Source organism: Thermobia domestica, chromosome 7 (assembly GCF_964235325.1).
Source record: "Thermobia domestica chromosome 7, izTheDome1.hap1.1, whole genome shotgun sequence".
In the NCBI taxonomy this organism is placed as follows: Eukaryota; Metazoa; Arthropoda; class Insecta; order Zygentoma; family Lepismatidae; genus Thermobia; species Thermobia domestica.
In genome coordinates, this window is record NC_137460.1 from 277,969,087 (window position 1) to 277,980,742 (window position 11,656).

General features: G+C 37.8%; 1 protein-coding gene across 1 annotated transcript in view; it reads left to right on the plus strand.

Annotated features, from left to right (window-relative positions):
- The window catches only part of LOC145690952 (uncharacterized), a 61,359-nt gene extending 58,521 nt beyond the window's left edge, over positions 1–2,838 (plus strand). Inside the window, exon 2 of the mRNA XM_081766415.1 lies at positions 206–2,838. Within this exon, the coding sequence (XP_081622541.1) occupies positions 206–2,075 (1,870 nt within the window). The 3' untranslated portion in view covers positions 2,076–2,838. The remainder of the gene's footprint in view (positions 1–205) is intronic.
- Positions 2,839–11,656: the final 8,818 nt, after the last annotated feature.

Sequence of the window (11,656 nt, forward strand, 5' to 3'; positions counted from 1 at the left end):
ATTGAAACAAACTACAGCCTCTTATTTTGAGAATAGAAAGATATGGAAACTACTCAGTGTTACTCCATTTCACATTTGTACAATATTTCATGTAATAAAAAAATTGAGTGTAATTTTATCATGAAATAAAGAGAATGATTATTTTTTTGTTGCTACTTAATCATTATCTCCATTCACATTTCCTTATTTGTTGAATTTGTTACAGGCGCGATAACGTATTACCATTCCACGGAGAAGACGACTCGTGTATTACTTTAAAGGAAACCATTTCTCATTCACATGAGGAATCTCATACTTCGATGCAGTTTGGCAAGGGGTTTCATCCATCACTTTTGTCAAGGCATATTCTAGCTCAGGAGAGTGAAAAGCGTAATACCTACCGAAAGAGTGAAAAACACTTTAGTCAAAGTACAACTTTGTCAAGCAATAACTTAGTGCACACAGGTCAAAAATCCCACAAATGCGGAGTATGTGGAATGGAATTTAGTGTATGTTCATGTTTGGCTACGCACATGTTAAATCGTACAGGAGCAAGGTTACACACATGCCAAGAGTGTGGTAGGGCATTTACTCGACGTTCATATTTGGCTAGACACATGTTAATCCACACAGGAGATAAACCTCATGCGTGCCAAGAGTGTGGTAAGGGATTTAAACGACGTTCTGATTTGGCTACACACACGTTAATCCACACAGGAGAAAAACCTCACACGTGCCAAGAGTGTGGTAAGGCATTTACTGCACGTTCAGGTTTGGCTTCACACCTGTCGATTCACACAGGAGAAAAACCTCACAAGTGCCAAGAGTGTGGTAAGTCATTTACTCGACGTTCATATTTGGCTAGACACATGTTATTCCACACAGGAGAAAAACCTCACGCGTGCCAAGAGTGTGGTCAGGGATTTAGAAATCGTGCTCATTTGGCTACACACAAGTTAATCCACACAGGAGAAAAGCCACACACGTGCCAAGAGTGTGATAGGGCATTTACTGCACGTTCAGGTTTGGCTAGACACATGTTAATCCACACAGGAGATAAACCTCATGCGTGCCAAGAGTGTGGTAAGGGATTTAAACGACGTTCTGATTTGTCTATACACACGTTAATCCACACAGGAGAAAAACCTCACACGTGCCAAGAGTGTGGTAAGTCATTTAATCAACGTTCCCATTTGTCTTCACACCTGTCGATTCACACAGGAGAAAAACCTCACACGTGCCAAGAGTGTGGTAAGTCATTTACTCGACGTTCATATTTGGCTAGACACATGTTATTCCATACAGGAGAAAAACCTCACGCGTGCCAAGAGTGTGGTCAGGGATTTAAACATCGTGCTCATTTAGCTACACACAAGTTAAGCCACACAGGAGAAAAGCCACACACGTGCCAAGAGTGTGATAGGGCATTTACTGCACGTTCAGGTTTGGCTAGACACATGTTAATCCACGCAGGAGAAAGATGCTACACATGCCACGAGTGTGGTAAGGGTTTTATTCATCGTTCAGCTTTAGTTAATCACGTGTTAATCCACACAGGAGAAAAACCACACACGTGCCAAGAGTGTGGTAAGGGATTTAGTGCACGTTCAGATTTAGCTACACATATTTTAATCCACACAGAAGAAAAACCTCACACGTGCGAAGAGTGTGGTAGGGGATTTAATTTACGTTCACGTTTGGCTAGACACATGTTAATCCACGCAGGAAAAAGATGCTACACTTGCAACGAGTGTGGTAAGGGATTTAATCATCGTTCATCTTTGGTTAGACACGTGTTTATCCACATACGAGAAAAACCACACACGTGCCAAGAGTGTGGTAAGGGATTTAGTACACGTTCAGATTTTGCTATACACACGTTAATCCACAAAGGAGAAAGATGCTACACATGCCACGAGTGTGGTAAGGCATTTTATCGACGTTCATATTTGGCTTCACACATGTTAATCCACACAGGAGAAAAACCTTACACATGCAAAGAGTGTGGTAAGTCATTTAATCGACATTCCAGTTTGGCTTCACACATGTCAATCCACACAGTAGTAAAGCATCACACGTCCCAAGACATGGCATAATTTCAGCTGCTATTTTTACGCGCGTTATGAAAATCGTACAATGCCAAGTCGAGTGCTTGAGTAGAATGTTCGACAAAGGAATATCATTTGTGCGATGTTATCCCATGTTTACTGTAGTTTCATATGTAAGCCCAAGATATATTCACGAAAATGAAGAATTTTGTCACCTTGTGACAACATTTGGAAATGATTCATGGCATGTTTCAACTAAAATTGAGGACTGTTCGTATATGCTCTGCAGAAACACCAGACGAAATTTGTTTTGGATAGACTTACTTAAGCTCAAATACTTTTACACTCACCTACGAGATCATTCTGTGCTGTGCTGCCCTATTTATTTTAATACTACAAACAATCCGCCCCTGTGGTCTTGCGGTCGTTTATCTATGTAGAGGATTGGTTGAGAAAAGGCATTCCACTCTTCCTTACCAATACTTTCAGACACGTTTCAATTACCACTAAACAGCATATTCCAGCAACTAACTAATATTCATACCACAGTCCGTAAAATTGATTATAATGCATTGTATATTTAGATAGTATAGTTTAAACGTGGTTTTGTTCACTGCACTTTTGACCAGCATTCTTCTCTACATCACACTCGTGACATTCATTATTCTTAACCCTACAGTGGTAACGTGAAAGAAAATTTCATGAATGGTAACACTTTGCTTCCTGGACCCAGGACAGTACAAGAATTTCTTCCTGACGAAAATACCACCTCATAGCTTGGTATTAACAAGGATCACTGCATGGAATATTGCTGAGGTATTTGGTGTTTGTTTAGAACACATTAACCGAATTTCAAAATATTCGAAAGAAAATCCAATCATATTGCTCCTCGAACACCACGAAAACTTCGTAAACATCATTGTGGTAGAGAATGCTTACCAAAATAGCGTGTAATGAACATTTTAACCCGCATTGCAGTCAAACTGCATCTGGTGGATGTTTCGCTTTATGGACCTCTGAAGACCCATTACAATCGTGTGTGCAATGACTGGCTGATTAATAACCAAGGAGAAACTATTTCTCCTCATTCTATTGATGAGTATATAGGACGGGTATATGCTATGACACAATGGAATATCATATCTCGATTTAAAAAGACTGTAATATACCCTTTCAACAGTGCTTCTTTTACAGAAGACTAATTTCTGATATCTTTAGTAAATGACCGTCCAAATCCCTCGTTGAACAGAAACGCACCGTTTCACCAGCAAAATCTATAGGCAACCTTACCACACAGAATGTTCCTGTCATATCTGAGGGTATGGACCATGGTTCATCAGAGTTTCTGCCTCAAAGCTCGCTTATATTAGCTATCCAAGAAACTACATATGTTATATTTTGCAGCAATATCTTCCACTGCGTTAGTATTCACTCAGAATATCCGTCCTTATCCGAAGGCTGCCTACCCCTCTTAATAAAACCAACCGTGAGAAAAAGAGGAGTGGTCGAACAAGAATACTAACAGCAACTCCAGGAAAGATGAAACCAAAGAAGAAGGCTTTGCACAGCAAAAGCGAAAGAGATGTCGGTATTAGAATTCATTTACAACAAATAATAGGAAGGTTGATACGAACTCAGAGTACTCAATCGAAGACAGTATTTTCTCTCAAGAACAGTGTGTTGATATATCCTTTAGTAGTTCTGTTAGTGATGTAGGTCTATCAATGAACGAAATAGGATGGGAAAATACTAATGTCAATGTTGAAAACAGTATTATTATACTTCTTAAATTTTACATCAATAATGCGTACAGTTTCTGCCAGGTTTTCCAGACCAATTACTAATGGTTGAGATCACTCAATGGTAATGGTTACTTCTTCTTTTCAAATTAAATAATATGTTTCAGAGTAACTTCCGAATTTTTTTCATGAAATGAGTAGTGTGTTTTCTTGGAATGTAAATAATTATAAAGTGGAAGTTATTATGTATATGTTGAAATTATTAATATGTCAGGCGATGTAATTGTAAACTTAATAAAAAAATAAGAAATATCTCAACTCTGCGCTGCACAGCATTATTAGTTTGATAGAGATTATGATTATTATTATTATTATAGTTCGATGTGTCCAATTCTGCTCTGAGTTTATGGGAGTAGGTGATGGTGATGATGAACGACAAAGTAGACTGAATAACGTGAGATAAATCGGGTTCGGGACAAACCTGAGAAGTCACACGGATAGGATGTTTATCTAGCTAAATGCCCACTTAACAAGAGCCAGGATCCAAACAGGAATCTTACATATCAGAACTGATCGGTCTACTACTGAGCCACTTCGAGAACCGGAAACATTCATGTTGGAAATGAACGTGATCCTTTCTACTCCATATCTTATCCCGAATTGCATCCAAAGCACCGAGAATTATCAAAAACCCTAAAAAAAATACGCATACTTCATATTATGTGAAATCAAATGTACATTCTAATTATCCATATTCTTCTCCACGTCCACATTTCAAAAGCCTGCAATCTTTTATCGTCCCTTTTGCTTAAGTCCATGTTTCTGCCCCATTGAGAGAAAATGTATAAAGCAATCTAAACATCTGAAAAGAAAACAGGTTCGCAATTATAGTATCGGTGTCTAAACGTATAAACAAGTACTATGACTATGGGGGGCTATCTAGAAGCAAATGTGATTAAGAGGTTTGGATAGTTTATCTATTAATGTTTACAGCGTTGAATATTAATGAAAAACGCAAGTGCAACTCTGCAAAAATTGAGTCACACACAACATATTACAGTAATGCTTAAACACAGTTAGTGATGCCCACGAGACAAGATTTGAGAATGTCTCGTCTCAAAATAGTTTCGAAGTTCTGTCTCGTCTCGAAAACCGTATATATTTTCTATTGAAATAGATCTATCTCGTCTCGAATCTTGTAACGAAAATTCTGTATCATCTCGTGCGTATCACTAAGTATAGTGTGTGAAGTAACAAAAAATCAAAATCACGAACCTTGATCCTTCAATAAATCCCAAGTTTTAATTAATCTTTAGTCTAATTTTTGAATAGAATTTACAAATGTTAAAATAACTTATTCGTATGTTTAGTTTGGACCCTCGAAAGCTTTGGATCCCTTCCGAAATAAGTTCCTGCACACGTGACTGATTATTAGATATTCATGATTGTATATACATAGTTGGACTTCCGTTTTTCTTCAGTTTCATCCCTTAGTAATTATAATACTTCAATATGAACGACTCGATTATGTTATATACAGAAACAGTATCGTCAATATTGTATACGCTTAGTTAACTATCTACTCTCTGTATTTCGCGATTCATCGCCATATTTAATCTCGCTCTATTAATAGAAAAACTCCAATTTAATCTTTTCAGGTGGCTAAAGCGCGTAGCTCTATGGTAGATTCATAATAATTAGAGACTTGCTTTTCGAACTGACTGAAAATCTTACCTGGTGAGGGATAACGCGCTCTTTAGTGTCCGAATTCTCGTTTATATTCGCGAGATCAGACTAGTTAAAATTGTTTGCGGTGTTACCTCTTACGAGAAAACCTATCCAAGTAAAACTCTTGACTTCGAGTCGAGACTATGGCTGTTAGATACCTTGTCCCAAAAGAAAATAACACGAAAAGGGATATCCTCGATCGCAACCATTGCGGAGATAAAACGTGAAAAGTTAAATATTGAGCTCCATACTATATATTACAAATTCGGATTCCGGGTCAAATTTTTCGGGAACGGTCCCGTAAGGAAACGTAGCCAATAACTTTCAAATTAGTGTTGGGAGCCCAGCACCTTTTGAATGAAAAATTTGTGTCACCGGGGCACTCGCAGGGTCCCATGCGAAGTCCAACTCAAAATTTGCTAATCGAACCTGGGGTCAAGTAGCATACTGTATAAGAGCTATTGTTAAATAAAATAAGATAGAGCAAATCTCAAATCTCTACGATAACGCTGTGCAAACGGGCAAGTGGTCAAAATGTCAATACAACCTACATCAGAAAATCTATGGCCAAGCTTCTAAACCCGTTAAGTTGCGACTATAACAAAACAGAAAAATACGTTTAAAAGTGCAAGGTATTGAAGTCAAACAAATTGCTGCAGTCTCTCACAGAGTTGCACAACGGACCTTATCCTGGTATAAGTGTGACTTCGAATGACCAATGGACCACAGAATGACAATGGCCATTGGATTTCGTGTCCTAGAAGAGAATGGTAACATTGTTAGCCGCAACCGTCGTGGAGGGTGAGAAGGTCAAAAGCCAACGGTATATGCGTCGCACATCGGGACCCCAAATTCACAGATTCCACCGTGGAATTTCTATTGGAAGTTTGGAGAAACCTGGAATAATGGTGCAGAAATAAAATATATCGGAGGATGCTTTTGAGAGAATGACTCTGCAGAAATTTCCTTTACTTCAATACCTTGCACTTTTAAACTTGTTTTTCTGTTTTGTTATTGTCGCAACTTAACAGATTTAGAAGCTTGGCCATAGATTTTCTGATGTAGGTTGCATTGACATTTTGACCACTTGCCCGTTTGCACAGGGTTATCGTAGAGAGTTGAGATTTGCTCTATCTTGTTTTATTTACATGTTAGGAGAATACATTGGGTGAGAGTGTTTAACTCATGAATAGTCTGCACCTTCGTTGAGTCTTGAAGTGCGTAGGTCTATATAGATTTGCATTGAAATGAGTATTAATACACAATATCTGTTGAATATTTCGGAGGCTTGCGGACAGGTTTGCAGTGCATTTCACGGAGTTCGATATTGTAAGGATCCCAGCGAACTCCTGAGCCTTCCACACTGTACACCGTAAGTTAAATTCGTGCTTAATTAAAAACTATTTGTTTAAATTTAACACTGTTAACCGTTGTCACCTGTGCACTACGGGCAACAATCCGCTAGTACTTCTTCAGTTTTGTCCTTTGTTTTAGCGCCATAAATGTTTTTGTTCATAAATTTCTTTGTCTATGATTTTGCATATACGTAACGTGGGCATTAGATTTTGACTTCTACTTCATATGCATCTAATTACAAACACACGTATAGAATGAACACAGTAAACTTGGAATATATAGTTTGTGAACAGAAAATCATACACGAGGTGCTGCACGGGAGAGCAGTGTGCATATTTTTGGCAGTCGACTTCCTAAGAAATTTATAATAATAATAATAATAATAATAATAATAATAATAATAAACCGAAAACGAAACAGTTATTTACATAATTTATTTATTTAAGTATGTAAGTGCAGTGTACTTAAGTTTTCTCTCTCTCTCTTTCAAGGCAACAACCTTTAGGGTACCAAGACGTAGAAAAGGACTTTTGGCACTCACGACTATAGGGTGGTGTGTGTTTGGCACATCGGCTAATCTTGTTGTTAGTCCCATTTTTTAAACCGGATGAGTTATTCACGGTAGAATATACAAGAAAATATACTTTTCTTTTACTTTTAAAGTAAATAAATACACTCATTCCCTCAATGTGATACTTGTTTGTTTAACTGTATACAGATAACTGATCCGTGGAAGAATCGTTGATAATAATAAATAAAATAAACTCGACAAATATTCTTGTAAATAATAAGTAAAAGTTTGCGTTACACTTCATTTTGCTGGGCACGCCAATGTGCCGTGTTATCCGGTTGTGGCACACTGGAATATAGGGTATGGCTTTCTATTTTTCCCAGCTATTTTAACTGCTTCAATTGAAATGAATCTATAATAATAAGAGAGTGAATTTAGTCTTTTTATCCTTCGATTTGAAAGTAAGGTCCACTAGAATTGTATATATAAAAATAATAATACTCAGAATTCTATACAGTAGTTTGTTTTATTCGAAATGACATACTCCCTGCAACTGTTTGAGTTGGAATTATTTGAAATCAAATCTTTAAATTTTACGACCTACGGTTATACCGGCTAGGCTAAAGGACACGGTGTCGATGAGAAATGAATGAAATGGTGGAATGAAGAAAGTGGAAGAAAACGGGAGAACCCCGAGAAAACCCTTCTTCATGGTGCTTCTCCACCACAAAATTCACTTGGTGCGAGCTGGGGTCGAACCAAGAATCCCATGCACCAAAGATGAACGCTTTATCACTGACCCACCGCGGCCCCTCTGAAATTATTTATAGGAGAGATGACTACTTTATGAAAACTTGATATCGAACACATTTGTTTAAAAAAATCCAGCTTTTTGTGAAATATTGCTTAATATTCAAGAAAACCTAAGTCAATAATAATAATAATAATAATAATAATAATAATAATAATAATAATAATAATAATAATTTGAAAACTCTCTGGACCTAGTGCATTGGCACAATTCCAAGAATTAAAAAGAATTTGTTTCCTTCTCGTGTAAGTGCACAAGGACTTGATCCCTGTTGCTTTCAATATACGAAGAAATTGTCCAACTGTCAAATGAGATGCTACATAAAATGCCCTATGCAACATAATGTAGTATAGAGCCATCATTTCAGGTTGTCTAAAGAACACTTTCGTTTTAGCAAGAAAAGATGAAAATAGGAAGTAGTCAGTTTTAACCTAGTAGAAAGTTTGCAGATTTAAGGGAAAATGCACAGAGTTGTTGGATATTAAATGTAGTTCGGATTGATGGAGTAAGACATCGTAAGTAGTTTATTGTTTGATATATACTGGAAGTGACCAAGCCAATACTTATGGAAATATCGAAAGAGATACGTTAATGGTGTTAGTTTCAAACTATTGTAGAAATGAAAAATTTAAGGAAATCTCTAAAACTCTGAAATCACAGATCCACATTCACTGACTGCTAAGTAAAACTGCTAAATCTGACTAAAGCCAAAGAAAAAGTCTTAATGACCTTTGTTACAGTTTCAGACATATCATTCTCATATCAAAAGTTCGATAGAAGTAAATTATGAATAAAGGTGAATTTAGGTTTGGAATACCAACAAATGATTTTGCTACATGTAAATTTTGGGAAAACTTTTTATAAGGCTTTAGATTTTGTTTATTGGTTTGTTTGTTTATTAGCTTCCTCATGCCGTAAACGTCGCCAATACCTAGTGGCTCACTTGACGGTAAACGGCGATTGTCGATATTGCGACGCGTCGAAGGATTGCCGCTAGTGTGCCAAGAGTGGCAGGGATTCGTCGAGTCGAAGGAAATATCGGAGGTATTGAAGTTACCACCACATAACAGCGAGAACTTCATTTTGATCCGCGCTCCTTTGATTTGTCACGGAGAATGGCAAAGGGACAAACACGAACTATCGCCAGTCACGTGCATGCGGTTATTATTATATAATATTTTCCCTGACGAATTGTTATTATAAGGACAACACTTGAGCTCCGGGGGTCAAGAGTAACTCGTGCTTTTGCATCTTGAAGTGAAAAATCTTGAGATGGGTGCGTATAATCGTATGAATTAGGTTGGCAACTGTCACCGATCACTAGCAAGTGAATATGGGAGAACTATGAAAAAAGTAAATAGACGCTTGTCATTTTGTTATAAAATTACATGACGAGTGCATTTCATCTGATTCCAAACAGTTATTGTCAAATACACACGGTTAAAGGAGCATTCTGATTAGAAATATTGAAACGACTTCAACGATTTATCACTCTACAAGCTGTCTTCGTAATCGCCTCCGTGGCGAATTCGGAAAAACACGCAACTAGTAACCCTAAGGCTGGTGTTTCATGCCGAGCTCAGGGCACTTCTTTTACTTTTTTAAAAGTGTTTTAGACTCACCTTGATGCAAAGAAATTACGCATATAGGCGATTTAACGTATTTTAGGGGAATAATTTTGTGGTTCGTTGGCGTTCCGTCGCTTCTCTGCCGGTAGTGGTATAATTTTCAAAACGGAAGTGGGACCAAATTTTGGCTGCTGGACCGCCAATTATTGTGGACGTGTCGCTAGTTGCTTATCGGTGGTCCACCGACGCTTACGGCATGGGGTTGTCCCCTCACAAGTGAGACAGATTGCAATCGACCAAAATTGTTTTGGAAAAATGGGAAACATCTTCCGACTTCGACTTCCGAATGATTCGTTTAGGATCAACTCGAATCAAGGCCGCGCCACGGGAAGGTAGAACAAGTGAGGCAATCGCTCCAAGCACTACGCTCTTGAGCCTCCGTGTCATTGAAGACTTAGACTCTTCAGGGAAAGTAACAAGTTTATTACTTTATTACTAATACTCAAGATTTTGATTTTGAGTATTAGATTCATAAAAACAGCAAATTGTCAGGAAATAATAATCCACGAAAAACAAATTACATAAACATTGTAGTCATTGCATTTTAATGTAGAAATACTTATGCAACGATGGTATGATGTACGCTTTCTCTAGCAAATTGTTTCATTACAGGAAATTAAAATCAGAATTCAATTAATGTCCGATTGAAAAGAATTGGCAGAATTCGTTGTAAGTAAATTTGTAAGATGTTTGTGAACACAAGACACTCTTCTCGGGTATGTTAGAATTGCCAGTAATTGTGAGTCGAAGCATTCCAAGCATTGCCAGTCGTCGACCACAATGAGGAAACCATTGCGTTTCCTAGACAAGAGCACACGCCTCTGACGTCATGCAGAAGCGGCAGATTCCAGGTCACAGGAAGTTCAACAAAAACGAGAGGACCAGAGGTCACTGGAGCAGTTGGACAGTCGAGATCAGATCAGTCAGGAGTGATCAGTCGAGATCAGTCGGAGACGGAGATTTGGAGAAACGGAACAACGACTACAAGTCGGAGATTGACGTTAAAACTTCTAACTAGTAGAATGTCTAGAAACAGCTTTATTTAACTTAAGCGAGTTAACGTTTCGCTAAGACGAACTCTGAAAGCTTATCATACGTTACGGAGGAGATATTATTATGCTGACCGTTCGCAAAACTTCGGCGTAATCAAATCATATCGCAGCCCGTTCTTAGTTCGAACCTCCGTTCCGTCCTTTGGAGTGACCGCCAGCGAGATACCATCCAGCCTGTGGTTTGACGATCGGAAGGAGATTTTGGTGGACCAGCATTTGCAGGAGCAGCAGAACAGAACACCAAGAGGTATGTGCTACATTCTAAACATTAGTCGAAGGCTCAATGTTTGGTATGCAGTGTTAGAACTGACAATTTCTAATTACCCGAATTCATACACGACACCTTACACGTACTTACACAAAGTAATGAAAATACAACAGTAATTCAATTATCGAAATCTGGAGTTGTTATTTAATTACAGAAATCCCCATAATAACATGAACCGAAATATTATCTCTCGCTTAGTTGTACATCATATTCCCACTCATTTCAGATAGTGAGTGGGAGGTAACTTCTCTGTGTTCACTCAAAACAACCCCAAGATTAGAAACGAACCAGGGAGGTTCACAAATTGTAATGTATTCTTGGAGTCAAAGTATTTTGCATAAAACATCGTTTTGTAAGATATGTATACGATTGTATACTATTAATTTCGAAAATTGTACTCATAATATAATTTCCCATCATGGATTTGAAAAACCAAAGTTCGAAGAAAGAAAGATCTCCGATCCACATATCTCTTCATGTTTGATATGGAAGTCTCATCTTCATTATTGACTCTTAATCTATTTTAGTCCTACGCA